Below are 19,279 nucleotides of genomic sequence, written 5' to 3' on the forward strand. Positions count from 1 at the left end.
TAATTGGCAGTATTGAACAAAATATTTATTAAAATTAACTGTATTTTTTTCTCAGTTAAATTTTTAGCGCAGAATGCCTTTCCGTGCAGATAAGTATTTACATCTTTAAGGTTGAATCTATCAAAATTCTAATTAATGCAACCAGACTATTTTTCCAGTGCATATCTAACGCGAAGATTATAGCAGCGCTCGCTCAACGACTGATTCGTTTCTATGAAAGCAAAGAAACAACGAGCAATTAAAAGAACATAAATCACTGTCCGCATGATACCCCTACGATCAGCGTCTTATATCTCGACGACTTCTGGTTATTTCATCCCGAAATAGCCAGAAACGAGAGATCTGCTTCGTCTGAAACGAACGATGCAAAACGATTTAGTCTGATAGTCATGCAAGACGATTGTAGAAAGCTCCGAACGTAAAAGTCAAGATAATATATATAGAGATCCAGTGCTCCTTTTGAGTTTCTGTAACCTGGTGTAGATTAATTTGTGAGTTCGCATAAATCGTGGAGATCGGCGGGACCAGTTCTAATCATGTACAAACATTTTTGGCACGACTCATCGGGAGCGATGTAATCCATCTTTCTAGCCGACCTAGTCTTGTCTGTCTGAACGAGGCAATCGTATCGCCAACATACACTCGCAAACGTACATTTAGTGCCTCTCCGAATCTGTGGTTCACGAATGAAGACGCGAAGAGTCGTTCGGCAAAACGGGTCTTTTCCGTGTGGAGACCTATTTATCGTATCTTGTCCGATTGGTCTTTCGAAACGTATTCGACGTGTGTAAATAACGTGTGTACGTAACGCAGCGAATGCGTCTTTTCGTATCTGATAACACGACTGGTTTTATATCTAACTGGTTGGAAAAATCCAGCGCTACAGATAGTAGAATCTGTAGCAGAACATTATTTATCCCGTGTTGGAGTGATTTTGTTCCTAGTCGCGTGCACGCAAGGAAACAGCAGTTATTTATGAAGCCATCCGGCACTCGAAAAACCGGTAACCGCGCCTCCGTTTGCGCGGAAACTTTGATAGCGATTTACGAGCGGCACGTGCTACAACAGCGAGATGCACCGAGAACGTGCATCCTGATCGTCCTGACTGAAAAAGAGAAGAGAGAAGAAAGTCTAATAGCGTTTTTCACTGGCAGAGAACTAGTCCGCACTCAGCAAAACCAATTGTACACAAATCGACGTAAAGATGTACGTTTAATAAAAATATAGAAACGAAAAAATCGCGAATCCTCGATACATTTTCTTTGCTAAAATATACATTGGGTATTTTATTAATAACATCCCTCTCCACTTTCAATATCTATAAAGACTGTTACGTGCCTTCACATTTTTGTCAGTAATTGTTCCTACTAAAGTTCCAATTCTCTTGCTGTTTTAATTGTATACTATTAACTTCGAATTGCACTTGCGAGGTTTTGCGTCAAAAGATACGTGGTAAGCAATTTTTATTATGTAACTAAATTAATTCGCACGAATAAGAATTTTTAAGTAATATTGTAAAGTAATAGTGTTGAAAAATCATTTCTTTTTTTTTTTCTTTTATTTTAATTAAAATCTGGAAATTCCGTATTTATCACACGAAATCGCAGTTTACTTCTTGTAATAAGGAATCCTATAGGAAATAATTCATTAGCATTTAAGTAATGTTAATCTTCAAGTTTTGTCGAATTACTCTGTTATCTCGTACTATAAATTGAAAATTGTTTTAGGATCTTTTCTGAGGTTGAAATTTATATTTTTATTTTTGACATCTTTATTTTTGTACTGATGGTGATCAAATCTTGACCGAAATCTTGACGTCTACGCTATTACATTATAATTTTAAATATATGGCTGTCGCTTAAGATATCTAGTGTTGTGGCTGTACGCTCCCTTTTATTCATACTTTGTATTGGTAAGCCACTTAAAAAAAATTTCAATTTATTTTATTAATTGTGAGCTCTCACTTTTACATTCAAATTAGGTTACACGCGAAAAAATATTCTGCTGCTCCAGCTGGAATTATAGCTGTTTTTTTTTTTTTTGGTATCTTATAGAAAATTATGAATCATACGGCAAAGAATTTATAGCACAAGTCTAAATTAAGTCTAAATCTATCTCTGTCATCTGTATGATTAGATGCAATACATATCGCAGTATAATTGCTAGAAATTTATCTATCTTTCATTCTTAGATCATTTTCGCTGTAACTGCAAGATCACTTTTTTGAGTGTTAGTGTACAACACGGTGTTAGTGCTTTATGTGCATCGAGTGTGCACCAGATCTGCCAGTGAAAAACGCTATAAGAGAGCCTACGTGAAAAGATCGGGTTTGTGTTATTGAAAGATTACACAGTGCTCTTCACGAAGGCGTAATGCGCGAGGAAACCAAGGGACATTTTGAAAAACGAGCGCGGGATAGAGATCGTTTTTCTAACGCTGCCGTTACAACTATCATTATCCACGCAACGGCGAAGGGAAAGCTCTGTATATGTCGGAGACAGTGCGATGAGTCGGGGTAAAAATGCTTGCATTTCAGGCACGACACGGGTAAATAAACGGTTGCTGACGTTGATAAACCAGGAGTTTCCGTCTTGCGCGACGGTTAATGGTTATAATGGTCTCGAACGAAATGCACTCGATATTAAAATCAAAATAGAATTAATTATGACATTGATCGTTATTTATTGTTAGTGAAGAAGACGAAAAGTGTGAGCTGAAATATCGATTACGTTAAATGTACTCGCGTAATTTTTGTGTAATTATTTAGTAAAAATTATATTCATTTAAAGAAATTTGCGCACTAATTACTGCGACGATTCCCATTAGTTTTTTTTTCACTTTTATATCAAATACCCGGATATTTGATATAATATACTCGTACAAGAAGAATGTATTGATTGGATATAAGTTAATCATTAAGATATATAAGTTAATAATAACTGCGATGTTGCTCTCAATGGCCTTCCTTTATATTGCTAGTTTTATTTTAAATATTAAGAGCTAGAAATTATTTCTTTTTGTATGAGAATATATATAATATATAAGTCTCGTTTATGGTGAAAATTTTTTCATTTGCTGACGAAATTAACTTGTCCCTTTGTATGCTGGGAATTCTTTATTTACATCTCAAGCAATTATATTTCTGGATGCTGTGCGTAAAGGCGACGCGGCAAACAAAAACTCTCGCCGACTCGTCGAGGAATTTACCGAAAGAATTGCAAGCATGTTGGATTCGCCAGTACTCTTTTTCTTCTTTGGAAAAATTCTTTTACGCGACGTAATCTACCTGCGTTCTTCGTCACGCACGAGAGTAAATTCGTATAAATATCCAAAACGTGCAGCGACCGAAAGCTTGTGGCAAGGAAAGACCGGAGGTGGAAAGAGAGAACATCGGCAAAAGTGACGATAGCGGAGCTCTTGAAACGTTTAAGGCTATTCCTGGCGTCTGGCAGATGGCCGGTTGCGTACCGAGAGGAATCGATCTCCAGTTTAACTATCGGTCGAAGTCACAATCCGGCGTGGTTTTAACGCAAATCGGAATGTTTAAAAATAATTTAGCTAGCGAAACAAAAAATCATGATAGTATCAAAATGATATTAAATAACCCGAGAATGATTAGTAAAAGTCACTTTTTGATGAGTTTTTTAATATTGATTACGTTAAATGTAATTTTTGTGTAATTGTTTAGTAAAAATTATATTCATTTAAAGAAATTTCCGCACTAATTACTGCGACGACTCCCATTAGGTCTTTTCACTTTTATATCGAATTATCCAGATATTTGATATAATATACAAGAAGAATGTATTGATTAGATATAAGTTAAACATTAAAATTGTATACGCTAATAATAACTGCATAATTAATTCTATTTTGATTTTTCATGATTCATCTTATATAAAGCATTTTTCCATCTGGTTGCAGATAAAACAGTTAATAATCAATTTTTGAAATTTTATTATGTAAAAATACATATTCACACACACACAATTCGGAGAGAATTTTAAAATTTATCCTGAAAATATGGTAGTTGTGGTATAGTACAATATTTCAAAGATTTTTACCATGCATTTCCATAAAATTGATCAAACTTATTTTATACTTTATTGTAATTTTACTAATAAATTACAGGGATTCACATTAAAAAATTCTTCGAGGTACAATGTTGTCCCACGACTGTCATATTTTCAGAATAAATTCTTGAAAAAAATGTTCTCCGTGAAGAATTATCTATTTTCATAACATTATTTTGAGCTATCATGGACCTGTTGTTTTGCTTAAGAATCTAATTGCGAAGAGAAAAAAATGTTTAATTGAATTAATTGAAATTCTGGCGGGGAAAAACGAATGAAAAATTACTTTACAAATTTTTTTGGAAGAATGAATTAATTTCAGGAGTACTCTCGCACAGATTACATCTCGGTGCGTGTTTCATATCGGACTTCGCGTTACCGAATCGCAGCCTCCGATGCCACGTGCCCCGCATCTGTCGCTGCCTTCCGAAAAAGAGCGAAACGAAAGCGTCCACGACAACAGAGCGACAATATAAACTCGATCGATTTCCGTCGAGAGTTCTTCGCAGGATACAACGAATCGTTTGTGCCTTGAGAATCAGCTCGGCGCGAGGATGTTTAAAGATTCGCGAAAAGAACGAGACCCTCTGACATGAGCCTCTTGATTGAATTAAAGTCTTCCTGGCGCGTCTGGAATAACTCAGGAAACGGATCCGCTGAAATAAAAAAGAGAAAAATCTCACCTCATTATCGCTACGAGATCGATGCGAATTAATGCGATCTTGCATTAATCCTTAACTGGCGTCGTAAAGAAATGTTACGCTTCTTGGATCCACTGGAGCCTCATTTTTTAAAAGCCAATAAAATGAAACTCATTAATCTTGAAAACACTTTTTATTGTATCTCTTTTGATGTTCAGGCTCCTATTTATCTATTTTTTAATCCAAACTAATAATAAAAATTGAAAATTAGTAATCGCATTGATCCTTATTTAAAGCATGTTAAGTAGACGTTGATGGATGTTGAAAGATTTGATACAATGAACGGTGGCAGTTAAGGGTTAAAATAATCGAAATTTCAATATTGCTATACATCTCAAAACTATCTCGAAACGATGATGAAGACGTGCTTCGTGATGCTATTAGCAATCGCAATCGCACAGGACGATTCGCCGAGAAAGAGAGGCAGTGAGAGACAAATTCACGAGGGGGGGAGGGAGGGGGGGGGAAATATCTCTAAAAATAGTGTACGACGCATTCCGGGGTCGGAGGGAAAGGCTCCAGATGGAACATCAGAAGGGACAGTGTCGCGATTCACTTCTGGCTGCCTTCCAAATGGCGACACTCCGAGATTCGGCCGGTCGGCCTCATGAATGAATTCGCGCAGGAAAATGAGTTTCCTTGATCAAACCGGCGGGAATATCGCGGGATAGGCAGACCGGACAGACTCGAGCCAAGCCTCGTGTCTCGTTCTGCTATCTTTTGCTCTTTCTCTCTCGTCAGACGCGAAACATCCCTCTGTCTGACTTCCGCAAATTCTCGCGACGCGACGGTGATTATTATAGATCGTCGCGTCGACGAGCCGAATTGATGTGATAGAAACGATGCAACAGAAAACGAGCGAATACACTGATGATCAAGTGATATAAAATTATTTATAACATGCAACTTAACATCCATATTTAGTGGATATTTTTAGTAATGAACCTCTTTAGAAGATGTAGCATCATTTATATAAGATGCCCATCAGCATTAATGTACCTATTAAATTGATTGCTAATTTATAGCTTAATTAATATTAAATTTTGATTATTTAAGAATATTATGATATTATTTCAAGCTAAATGTTATTAGACATTGTATTACTGGACTTATTTATTATATTAAAATTATTTTATTCATCACTGAGAGAAAAATTGTTGGTATTTGTGATTAATTATTACCGCTGTAAACTTAATAATAATAACTATATGTATGTTTCTGTTCAACAAATATGTATAATTAGTAAATGGCTTAATTATAGTTATTATTACTATAAAAATGCAATTATTATAATTTAATTTTTCTCTTAGCGACTCCGTGATTGATTTTCGAGGAAAGCTTTTGGAATCGAGTTATATCGACGAATAAAAAATACCTCAAATTTTTTTCACAATAACCTAAGACAGTAAATAAGTGTGATAAGTCAAATTACAATATAATGTTAAGGACAATGGACAAAATAAAAGAGTTTTACGGGATCGAACTTTAGAAACATTCCGCATATTTATTATTTTTATTTGAACAACACCGTGACGAATCGCGCGTTTATTTTTCTCGCGTAGGAGGCAGAGACACCAATTGACTTCAGAGGCTCGTTCAGTAACGATTCAAAACAATCTGAGGAATAAATCGCGAGTTTCGCTTCGCGGAAATCGCATACAAAGAAAGGCGGAATAACTTACCGTTTCTCTTTACTTTATCATTAACATCGCGTCACGCTGTACATTGCGATGTACCCGAGGGATACAGATTGGATACGTGTATTCGTTGGCATGGTACATTCATACGGCGCATAATAAAATGCAGAAATGTTTACGTTGCAGATGCAATTAATCCTGACGTTGTGGTATCCGTGGGCGAGAAGCTCAATCTGCGCTGCCAGCAAAACTTTAACTCCAAGACGACGTGGTATAAGAACGATGAAACCTTGCATAAATCGACGAGCAGAATCCGTATAACCAAGCAGTTTTTGAAGTTCAAATCCGTCGAGATGGAGGACACTGCCGTCTACAGCTGTAAATTGGAATCGAACGAAACTATCCATTGGAGAAACGTGACCGTGCGGGTCGAGAACCTGCAGAACGACGGCTTCCAGAACGAAGGCGAAGACAAGAGCGCGATGAATATTCTCAGATCGGAAGACGGGAATAATGATCTCGAGATGGAAACTAGAAGTGAGTTATCCGACAACTCTCACACACGAATCTTAATTAACCCGTGAATAATCACCTCGGATGATTTTTACGCCTCAGCGGCAAGGAAATAAAGCTCAGTCACACTGAAGGAAAAGATTGGCTGAATATGGCATAGCATTTTTAATTAGTTGCAGCCCCAATTAAAAATGTTATGCCATATTTTACCATCTAATTTACTGCGGCAGTTAATCTTATTTTTTTCAGTACACAATAGGTTTTTTATTGATTGAGAATCCACCTATTTTTTTTTTTAATTTCTCGTACACTTTTTAGACAATGCTTAGTAAATCTATATTAAAAGAAAAGTGTTGGATATTTATAATTATAGTTGTATGATATAATAATTATGATAAGGAACTCCATTTTTATAGTTACTACTGTTGTAATGTTAATAATAACAATCATATTTATAGTTCTGTATAAAAAATAAGTAGTTAATATTGAAAATAAGTAGAAATTATAATTTTTTTCTCGATCAGTATGTAATAATTTCTAATTTTCATAAATTGTAGAATCAATCAATATTACACGACATATAATTGATAACAATTACTTTTAATCGAAGTGTAAAAATCACCCTGAGTAATCGTTTACACAAAACCAAATAACTGTTCCTGGGTTAAACATGGCGTTAACTGTCAAATTGAATGATATCAAATACGTGCGCTGTACGACGCAATAATCTCTTCCGCAGACTTGCCCGAGACACGATCGTTGCACTTGGACAACGAAAAGTTAGACGCGGACCTGGACGAGAAGAGCGAGAGTTACACGGAGGACGATCACAACCAGAAGGTTCCAGAGAGTCCGCCTTCCTTTAACAAGACCGACGAGATGCACACATTGGTAGTGAAGCCCGCCGGAAGCATGATGCGATTAAAATGCCCGAGCGTGGGCAATCCCAGGCCAAATATCACGTGGTTGAAGAACAACGAGGAACCAAAACGGGATATTGGTTCCGTGAGCAAAACCAAGTGGACCCTGAGATTGGAGGATCTCGTTACCAAGGATAGCGGCAATTACACGTGCATCGTGTGCAATTATCTGGGATGCATCAACTATACCTTCAAGGTCGACATTATCGGTGAGTATAGATACTACGATTTTCCATGGACTTCCGCTTGCGAGTTCGATCGCTTTCTTGCGTATAAAACAATTTCGCGTCACGTCCCCGTTGTTACGTGAAACACACGACTCGTCGTTACGCGAACTGAAGCTCTACTAACGAAACCACAGAGCGTTTCCCGCATAAGCCATACATCAACGTGGACTTTCCGAAGAACGTGACCGCTCTGGTTAACAGTACCGCGATCTTCAGATGCCCCATTGTCTCCGATCTCGAACCGTTTATACAGTGGATTAAAGTCGCCAAAAATCCTGATGATCAAGAGGATTCACCACCTAATGGGACTGTGTTACAGGTACATCCGCCATTTATCGCGATGATGGTGGTGGAGGGTCCTGGAACTTTTTGTTTACATCTTAATATTTTTTATTCTAAAAACTTTATTTCGTTAATTAATATAATGGCCCGTTACTGTGCTATCAATGGTGTAGGGTGGTGAACTAATTATTTATTCTGAAAATTTTTTTTCAAAACATCAAGTGCCACAAAATTTTACAGAATCTTAGGCGAAGAAGACTTTCTGTTCTAATCGTGATTAACAAAACTTGATTGTTTCATTTTACAGCACACGTTTAGGAAGTATTTTCACGGTTATGGGTTTTCTCATTATTCTTAGGTTCTCTTATTATTCTTATAATTTTTTACTTTTTCCTTTACTTTATCCTAGTCTATTTCATACGTAGAAATCAAAACAGGACACTGGCATCCTAAACAAAGAATTAAACGAAAACTTTAACGAATGTTACAGCACTTTACAACGATTTTATTTTATTTTATATGTAAATAATAAATTTATCTACATTTGAAAATTTAGCAAATAGACCTGGTTCGTTTGTTCTTTCCATATTACAAACCGTTATTCACACAGTTTTTTACTTTTATATTTACTGGGTGTAAAAAATAATAACATTTCAGGTAACTCGAATAAACAGCCGAATTTTCTATTTCTATATTTCTTGCTTCACCTTCTCCATGTGTACAACTAATTCTAGCTAAATATTAGTTTAAACGGTGGTTGGGTTTCTTTTTCTCTGTAGAGACTGTACCGCATCGACCGATCCTGACGATCGCACCACGAAATACCACGGTGCTTATAGGAGGCAACGTTAGTATGATCTGCCAGGTTTTATCCGATGCACATCGTCATCTCGAATGGTATCACGGTTACCATACTTCTCTCGACACCGTCAACATGACCAATCAAAGCTTACGGGTGGAGGTCAAGGTGGGCGCAGCTTGCATGTAAACTTGCAATCTTTTTTTTTTTTAATCGCTTTCAATCGCTTCATCGCTTTGAGAATCTTGCAAATGTTCTTAATTAAATATGTCTCTGTTCTACCTTAATGTTTATCAACGAAGCAAAGAAAGCTGAGTTAGGACTGTTTTTCAACTAAAATGTAAAAGTTCCGAGATGTACAAATTATGTATCACATAAAGGGCTACTTAAACAGAGTCGATTGATGTATCGCCATAGAATATTCTTTTCGGGAGAGATTTTTTTTTTATTTTAGTCGAAAAATAGACATAAACTTAACATTCTCTTTTAAACTTGCGTTTACGTATTAGTATAAATCTTATGATGTATCCGATAGATTCTATATAATCGAGCGGACGATTAATGGCCTTTCGTTCAATATAGGTAGGAACGAATGCAGACGACCCGGAAGAGCTAAAGTTATATAACGTTACTGAAAAGGACGAGGGATGGTACACATGTATTGCCCAGAACACTTTAGGGGAAACATTTAGCAGCGCTTATCTACGTGTAGTCGAAAGTGAGTATATAATCCAATTTTACTTAAAGTCATTGAGCGTTTTCATTCATACGAACCTATTTTTTGATGGAATACAAATGCTAAATACTAGCTACATTATTGTAAAATTTTTCAGCGCTGGACGAACAGAAAGTACCGTTAGCTGCGAAGCCGCATATCTTGATAAACATTCTGGCGGCAATTCTGTGCGTGTTCTTCGCCATGGGTGTCGTCGTTGTGATATACGTTTTCCATCGATTGAAACGCGAGAAGATGAAGAAGCTACTTGCGATAGAAACAGCGCGTGCGGCGGTCGTGACGCAATGGACCAAGAAGGTAATCGTGGAGAAGCAGAAGTTGGTGAACGCGCAGAACGAGGAGGAACTGTTGATGCCGGTAGTAAAGATCGAGAAACAAAAGTCCGCCGTTGTCATCGATGATAATACTAACGACAACGTGTTCGAGTACGAGATACCGCTCGACAACGGTTGGGAAGTATCGAGGGAATATCTCACGCTTGGGAATACGCTGGGTGAAGGAGCCTTCGGCAAGGTTGTCAGGGCTGAGATAAACATCGGTAAACCCGGAATACCCAACGTCGTAGCGGTAAAAATGTTGAAAGGTGAGCAAATGAAAACATGCAACCAGTCACGATACCTGGAAGATATACCTACTTGTGTATATGAACATATAAATTTGTTATCTATAATATATATAGACATATATAAGGGATACATTTATATGTATATATCTTATATTTTGTACACGTTTATATATAGATGAAAAATTTGTGTTAAATCAACGTCAATCCAAAAAATTCCACAGATTTTTGTGTTAATTTAACAAGATGAATATGTTAAGAAATAACAGAATTATGTAAAAATTAACACAAAAATAGTAACGCTGACACAATTTGTTTACAATTTTGTTTTTTTTACTAAAATTAATATTTATAATATGTTAAATTAACACATTTTATTCATTTAGAATTCATTATTTTAGAATTTACATTTTGAAATACATCAGTTATTACATTATTTGTTTACTTATTCATAAATTGTATTAACCCTAAGAAATATTAAATATTAATTTAATACAAGATATTCACATAACCCTCGGGTATATTAAAAATTTAACACAATAATTTTAACAGACTTTAACACAAATACAAAATTGTTTTCTACTGTATATTTTTGTTCTCAGAGGGCCACACAGATACCGACATGGTGGATTTAGTTTCCGAGATGGAAGTGATGAAGATAATTGGCAAGCACGTGAACATCATCAATCTACTGGGTGCCTGTTCTCAGAATGGTCCTCTATACGTCATAGTAGAGTTCGCTCCTCATGGCAATCTACGAGACTTCCTCCGAGAGCACAGGCCATCTTTGGGATACGAACCGGCTATCGGACAGGAGTTGAAGGAGCGGAAGACCCTCACGCAAAAAGATCTGGTCTCGTTTGCGTACCAAGTGGCGCGTGGGATGGAGTACCTGTCTAGTAAGAGATGTATACATAGGGATTTAGCGGCTAGGAACGTCCTCGTCAGCGATGAATATGTGTTGAAGATCGCTGACTTTGGTCTCGCCAGAGACCTTCATTCCAACGACTACTATAGGAAGAAAACGGATGGACGGTTGCCGGTGAAGTGGATGGCCCCAGAGGCTCTCTTTCATCGTGTTTACACCACTCAATCCGACGTGTGAGTATCCAGGGATAATAATTCTTTTATTTAATAGAACAAAATTTATTTAATTAATTCCGGCTTACTCTACGCTATTTTTTCGCGTTTTTTAAATCTTTTTACACTTGACTTACCGAGCGATTAATGATCATTTCTATTTTATACAATAGATTGATATTATATTTTTTGTGCAAAAAGGAGGTTTCTGAGATGTTTCGACTTTTTTAATAACTATGTCCTTTACACTGATAAAATATTTGGTTTTTCACGTTTTTAACTTTCACTTTTTAGTAATTTATTCGCTCGATCTTTTTAATGAATAGGAAACGTTGGTACTTCTAGTGTTAATACACAACATATTTTACTGTGAATTCTTCTAGATGGTCGTACGGGATCCTGTTGTGGGAAATCATGACCCTGGGCGGCACGCCTTATCCATCCGTTCCGTCGGTGGAGAAATTATTCCAACTGCTTAGAACGGGTCATCGAATGGAGAAACCGCCCTGCTGCTCGATCGAAATGTAAGGCACGCCTTTATGAGCGATGTGACTGCTTAACGCACTCTCGATATACGATTCATCTTTACATTTTATCTCGATTTCTTGCTTATAGATACATGCTCATGAGAGACTGTTGGAGTTATCAGCATAGTGAACGACCGACATTTGTCGAACTGGTCGAGGATCTCGACAGAATATTAACGATAACAGCGAACGAGGTGAGTCGTGGTATCCGCATGATGATAAATAAGTAGGAGAATTTTTGTAATAACAGTCCTGATTTATACGTATTTTTTTGACGTTAGGAATATCTGGATCTCGGCCTGCCCCAGTTGGATACGCCTCCGTCCAGCCAAGAATCCAGCGAGACAGAAGAGGAAGGCGAAGAAAAATTTCCATATCTACTATGAGTCGTATACTCGCGAAGAATCTTACTCACTTAAATCTTATAGACGAGGTGCTTGAGATAACTCAGAGACTCGTCAATTCGCAAACGTAATAAACTCAGCGAAAGCGAACGAAGTGGACACGATAGAAAATAAAGGGAATAGGAGTCTTAGCGTGAGAGATCACAAGGATAATAGACTGAAACAAGCGAACACGCCAAATAAAATAAATCAGTATTGAACTGTGTAGAATTAAGGAGAATGAGTTAATCGTAAAAAGAAATGTATGTCATACATCAAGTAATCGCGCATCGACGAAACATTCTATGATTGTTGCTACTGTTTCTCACAGAAACTTCGATTAAGGCAAAAGAAGAGGACGAGCGAAAAAAACTGAAAGGACACTACTCTTTTGCTACGCCCTTAAATACAAGAAGCGGATTTGTGTATAGCGCTTATACAAATCTTACAAGTATTTATAGATGTAATAATTGTGCCATGATATTAGTGCCTTGCGGACATATCGGACGACAATAAATAAAGAGATAAGTTATCACGATGATGATATTCGTCCACGTGTTGGTCGCGTAGATCACACAAATATTAAACGATCAATGAATATCGAACATGATATTGTGTTTTGTAACTAGTCAACTGTGGAAATTGTATGTTTTCTTGTATTATAGTAGCTGATAGATTTTTAGCGTTTTCACGCGGCTAGCATTAGCGGATGACGAACCGTAGATTTTGTATATGGCGGGCAAGTTCTGCAACAGTGTTTTGTAAAAAAAAAAAAAGAAAAGAAAAGAAGACTTTTGGACACACATCCCATATAGTACAGAGTATTCTAGCAACATTGTATAATAGCAACGTTACTGCAACATTATTCAAACGTTGTGATAGAATGTTGTTGAAATAGAGTGTACTGTGGAGTAAGAGATTAAACGCGAGAAGAAACGATAATTTCGAGAAGAAAGTCCAAAGTATCGTTATAAGTCTTGTAGTTGTATCAACATTGATCATGATACGTGTATAAATGAAAGAAAAGCGCTTAGAGGTAGATAATTTATTTCTTGTATATCAATGTATCCCAAGTATACCCAGTGAGCAAACCGTTCGATATATTGCAGTAAAAAATTTATTCAGAAATTGCTAACAAATTGACATTACTTGTGTCTGCATTATATAAATGCATCTTTTGCAGACATAATTTGGGAGTAGATTGGCGGCAAAAACAAAAAGCAGAACTTAGACTTCTGCTGTCATTTTGTAGCTAATTTATATTAAAACAGTGTAGTAAGTACGTCATAGTGACGTACACATTTTTCAATCAATCAATCTGCCACCGTATTTTATCGATAAATATATTGTTATAATTCTACCATTCTATTAACAGCATTATACATGCCAGGTGTTACACCAAATCTGTTCTTCTTTTTGTTAGAAAATTTATAACGGATAATTTGTAGAATATATTTTTGAGAGTTGGCTGTCTGGGTATATGTATGTACATCTCTTCAGGATCTTCCTTTTTTCTTACGTAATTTTAAAATACATCTCGCTTGAGCGACCCTTTTGTAAAAAGTGACAACAATCGATTTACGCATTAGAAAGTAACTTTTTAATTTGTGACTTGTACATATAGGCGTTTATTTAAAGATTATTTGTTATTTGAAAGTAGAAAATAAACACAGGTAAATTAGAATTTACCTGAGATTTTACATAGATTTTGTGTATAAACCATGTAAAATGTAAAGGAATCATCATCACAATACGAGTTTCATCTCGAATAAATCGATCAAATTGTCAAAATAAAGTAATCCTTCGTATCTTTATTATTTTCTGAGTTTTCCTGTCAAAAAAGTATCGAACAGCTTCTTGATATTCATGTGTTGCACGTTATAATCTTTATTTTCGCTATAATTAATGCTATAATTAATTAAAAATAATAATTAATACAAAAATATAAATAAAATGAAGAAAAAACAGGATAAACATATACAGTTTTCATTTTTCGTAATATATAAAATATGCAGACAGATTTTACAATTTAAAATGGTATAGAGAGAAACAAAATTACATATTTGCTACAAAATAAAATTGCACAAAAAGCAGTTAGAAGGTCATAAGTAAATGATGAAAGTTAACAAATTATGCAAACTATGCAAATACACTCCCCTGAAAATCGTTTAAGGCTTCTGAATAGTCACAACAGCTAGATATTGAATTGTGATGTCAAAAGCGAAAAATAAAACGTTAACTTTTGTTACGTGCTATTTGTAAATACAAATAATTTAGACACCATGATGGGATCCTTTTAAAACAATTGCAAAAATGGATGAAAGCTATTGTGACGAAAAAAATGCAATAGAATTTATAAATGTTATATGTTGAAATGATAAATTGGATACACTATATTAATAAAAATTATATACAAGTAAATTTTTGGAATAGTAAAAATAATATAGAATAAGATAGTCGTATAAAAAGTTTATTATAATTAGGAGATATTTATTTTACCCTGTAATGGTATAATAATATGAAATACCACTAATACAAGTATACATATATGAATAATATGAGAATACACAATATAATTATTATAATAACAATGTAAAATAATTAATATATTAATAATATGCAAATAAAAAAAAAGAATAATGATAAAAAAAATAAAATTCAAATAAAGAAGATGTAATAGACAATATATAACATATGAGCAAAAAATTAAAAACAAATAAAATTGTTTGTAATTTGAGCCAAAACCGGAAAAATAAAAAACTGACGTTATATTTTTGCATTAACCTAATAATTATTCAAATTAAATTAAGGATCACTTATAAACTCAAAATGAAGCAAATGACTACTAATTTCTGCACATCGAATTTGTATCTTGTGTTGAACTTTTGAAAATTGTGATTGATTTAAAGAAAATATAGTCTCATTTTTACCCATTTTCACTAGATAACCTGACAACTGAAAAAAAAAGTGTTTATATTTAACAAATAATTTATTATCATTATTCCATAGATAAAAACTGTATATTATCGTGCAAAAATTTATCGCTTTTCATAAAGTGCAAAATAAAGTGCGAGCTTGCAGAGATACATACATATATATATTATATTATATTGCATACATCTAATATATTAATCATTAGTAAGCTCGTCAAAAAAAAAGCTAATAAATGAGTATAGAATTTGGATTAACTTTACTCACCTTCCTAAGATCAGTTACAGAATACATATGGTTAATAATATTACCTAATGCCGTTAATATGTTGATTTCTCTGAATCACATAAAACCATTTAACACAATTACAATTTCATTTTATAATTCATTATTATTAAATATTGCATATATATATTTAAAAAATATTCTTACTTAGGTTTTATACCGTTCTTATTAAATTTTTCTAACATTAGCTCAAGGGTGAAATATCGGGCAGCAACTTTAGTACTAAATGAATGAAAAATATGTATGTAAGTCCGACTGTAAGATTCAATTTCTTCTCTCTTGCCTCGTATGAACTGTGCTATAAATGATAAACTACTATTTACAGTTAAACCAGAACAAACTAAGTATGGTAACAGTTCGTTGTCGTTTGGTTGAGAATCTTTAAACCATCTATCTATTAAATTGAACCACATAATATTACGACCAACTGATAAACCTTTGCAGTATGTCCACTGCCTCCACCCTGGTAAAAGTCTGGAATTTCAAAAAGAAAACAAAACATATTAAAAAGAATTATTTATTATGTTTTATATTAATAAAAGTTTGTCAAAATTCAAAACGTAAAAATTGTAATTATGAAATAATCGTCTAATTAGAAAAATATTACTGATTTGTCTTGGGATCTTTGAGATGCGCTTTTAATTTATCGTGGGCCGTTTGTAAACATTTATCGTTATGGAACGAGCATGACCATTTCACGATTTCTTGTCTTAAGTATTTAGTAAAATCATCTTCCATTGGATCTTCTTTAAATCCTAATGTCTTTAATGGTTTATCCAACAATTTTTGAAATTTTTCCTAAACGATATAAATATCATTCAATCATGATAATGAAGCACTATCTTATCTTAAACAACATACATGATTCTTTTAAATTCAAGGAAGGATTCATCTGTCTACGTTTTTTTATGAAATAGCATCTTATATTTAAAATGAATTCGAAAATAATTGCTCATAAAATTGGAAACTATGTAGTATACATATATATGTAACGTGAACTTAAAATTTTCAATATTGGACGTAAATATTAAAACGCAATTTTTATATAACATAATTTTAAACATTATTGTAGTTAATCAAAATATTTAAATTTAAAAACAATGTTTAATACAAATTTTGAATATAATCTACGTTTGTAAATTACAATGTAAATTCTTAAAGATAAGCATATCAAAAAGTAAAAATATTAATTTAAAAAATTTTAAAAGATTTATTTTATGTACAGAGTAAACCTTAATTCATCTCCCAAAAAATACATTTTATCATAATTCAGAGGTTTATAAAGAACTATTTTCTAGGTTTTCTGTGCTGTCTAGATATATATGTGTTTTAAATTTTATTAGGCAATATATTGAAGTTATTAAATTTATAACAAAACACATGTAACATTCCAAATACTAACAAAAACGAAATAATCGGTTTACTTTGAGTTTCTCATATTATCAATTTTAGGTAGAATTATTTGAAGACATATTTGTATGTAATCAATCAGAAATAATTCATCTTTTTAGAGTTACCTAATAATTATCGATAGATATTTATCGATGAGGTTAGAAAAGGTACAATTCTTTAAGTTAATAATATATTTATTAAAAAATTTATTTTTGAAAAATTTACCATGCATTATTTTTATGTAATATACCAATACAACTCGACACACACACACACACACACACACACACACACACACACACACACACACACAACGAGATGTTTATTCTTTAAAATATATCTAAAACTGCGACACAAATACTTCGTTCTTACATATATATTATTTTTCATTATCTCACTTTATTTCAAAATAAAGTAACAAGAATCGTAATTGAATCTTTTCATTTGGAAATATATTACAATTTGAAATTGACGAATAGTTGACAATATAAGAAGACAATACATTTGTTAAATAGTATTTGTTGGTCATTACCTTAATATCGATATACTTAACTTCCTCGACTGAAAATGGCACTATAGTCGACATATATTCAAATATTTTAATCATCGGATACCACGCCACATAATCTGTGTCTGCAGATAAGTATCGTGTGAGGTTCCAAAATACAGATACGTTGAACTGACGTTTTATCATGAAATGAAACGCATCATCTATGATTTTTGCACGACTGATGGCATTTATAGTTTTATATAATGGAATTTGATGTATATTTATAAATTGTGCAATTACACTCATGGTATTATTATCATACCTGGCACGAAAGTATCCTATTTAACAATAAAAATATTTTACTGAATTATTTTGCACATATATGTTGTATGAATAACACGCCAATTAGAGGATATCTTTTTGATGATTTTGACTTTGGCATATGTTGTCAAGATCACCCTGAATAACCTCCAAAACGTTTCAACCATCGCTTATTATCCGTCAAAAAAATTAGTAACAAAAAATTTTTTAAATAACATCTTATTTCTGCTGTAAGTGATATTAAGAATCGTTCCATATACGGATATATCCCCCTATCAAGAAGCGTTATACTTTGCACATGAATCGAGATTCAACCTACCTCTTCCCCTTTTTTATGATAAAATTTAAAAATAGTATTTTTTATACTAAGTTCTATTATGTACTACTATATTTAGGTGAATATAGGATGGCTTGTTTATCCATAAACAAAGATTACGAACAAAGAAATAGCAGACCATACTCAAGATCCAAAAAATATAATCAAATATATTGAATTTCATTGCACATATATTTACCGGCTGGTTTAAAATTGATTATCCACCAACTATGGGGAATATCTATATGTACTGTTGCAAACGGTTTTTTTTTATTTAAAAATACTTTCTTAATATTAAGAGGAAATGGATAACATAAAGTTACAGGTATCCACCATATTCCATGACGGTAATCGTCCATTTGCGACAATGTTCCCTGGGTAGTTCCATGATTCCATGTCACAATAGGATATCTCTCGTTTTCTATCCAAGTTAAAAATTCTTTTGATACATTATATATTTTCCAATCTAAAATTTCGTGTATCGGCGAGAATTCATAAGAATTTGAGCTAAACATGCTAAATAAAAATAATTTTTATTTAATGTAATCAATTAAATGTAAACAAAAAGTTACAAGTTTTCTTATGTGTACTTATAGATAGTAGTATAACATTATATTATAGATATATAATAGTGCAATTTATGTTACACTTTATAATATAATTTATAAATATAAAATATGAATTCCGTAATTAAATGTCATAAAATAATTGTTCGTTGGAATATAACTTTTCCATTAAAAAATTATGAAATTAATGAATTATAAAAAAATAAGTATATAAAGAGTGTAAAAAGATGGGATAATGAAAAATAAAAAAGATATAAAGAACACAATAAAATTATTGACAAATAATTGATGAAATAATGCAAACGCAGGTAAAACAAAGATTAAAAATATAACAAATAAGTTAGAATTTGTTTCTAACATTATAATCTAATTATATTCGTATACTACGTCATTAATGTAGTATATAATGTGAATTATTATATTATCATTACTCACTGCCTCCGTAGATATGTTAGAACATTTTTTCGAAAATCTTCAGTGGAAATTTCATGTTGGAACATTCGTAAAATGACCAATACTATGATAATATAATTATATT

At 33.4% G+C, this 19,279-nt stretch overlaps 1 protein-coding gene across 2 annotated transcripts in view; it reads left to right on the plus strand.

The window, feature by feature from the left end:
- LOC108754257 (fibroblast growth factor receptor homolog 1-like) overlaps window positions 1-13,916 on the plus strand; it is a 57,434-nt gene extending 43,518 nt beyond the window's left edge. The window contains exons 3-11 of one of the 2 annotated variants that reach the window (XM_018496452.1): window positions 6,598-6,948; window positions 7,664-8,053; window positions 8,206-8,390; window positions 9,735-9,870; window positions 9,986-10,471; window positions 11,053-11,551; window positions 11,914-12,054; window positions 12,146-12,251; window positions 12,339-13,916. In XM_018496452.1, the coding sequence (XP_018351954.1) occupies window positions 6,598-6,948; window positions 7,664-8,053; window positions 8,206-8,390; window positions 9,735-9,870; window positions 9,986-10,471; window positions 11,053-11,551; window positions 11,914-12,054; window positions 12,146-12,251; window positions 12,339-12,443 (2,399 nt within the window). In that variant the 3' untranslated portion in view covers window positions 12,444-13,916. Of the gene's footprint in view, window positions 1-6,597; window positions 6,949-7,663; window positions 8,054-8,205; window positions 8,391-9,132; window positions 9,321-9,734; window positions 9,871-9,985; window positions 10,472-11,052; window positions 11,552-11,913; window positions 12,055-12,145; window positions 12,252-12,338 lie in introns of both variants that reach the window. The other variant, XM_018496451.1, reaches the window with a different exon arrangement.
- Window positions 13,917-19,279: the final 5,363 nt, after the last annotated feature.

The sequence above is a fragment of the Trachymyrmex septentrionalis genome, unplaced genomic scaffold (genome assembly GCF_001594115.1).
Source record: "Trachymyrmex septentrionalis isolate Tsep2-gDNA-1 unplaced genomic scaffold, Tsep1.0 scaffold78, whole genome shotgun sequence".
In the NCBI taxonomy this organism is placed as follows: domain Eukaryota; kingdom Metazoa; phylum Arthropoda; class Insecta; order Hymenoptera; family Formicidae; genus Trachymyrmex; species Trachymyrmex septentrionalis.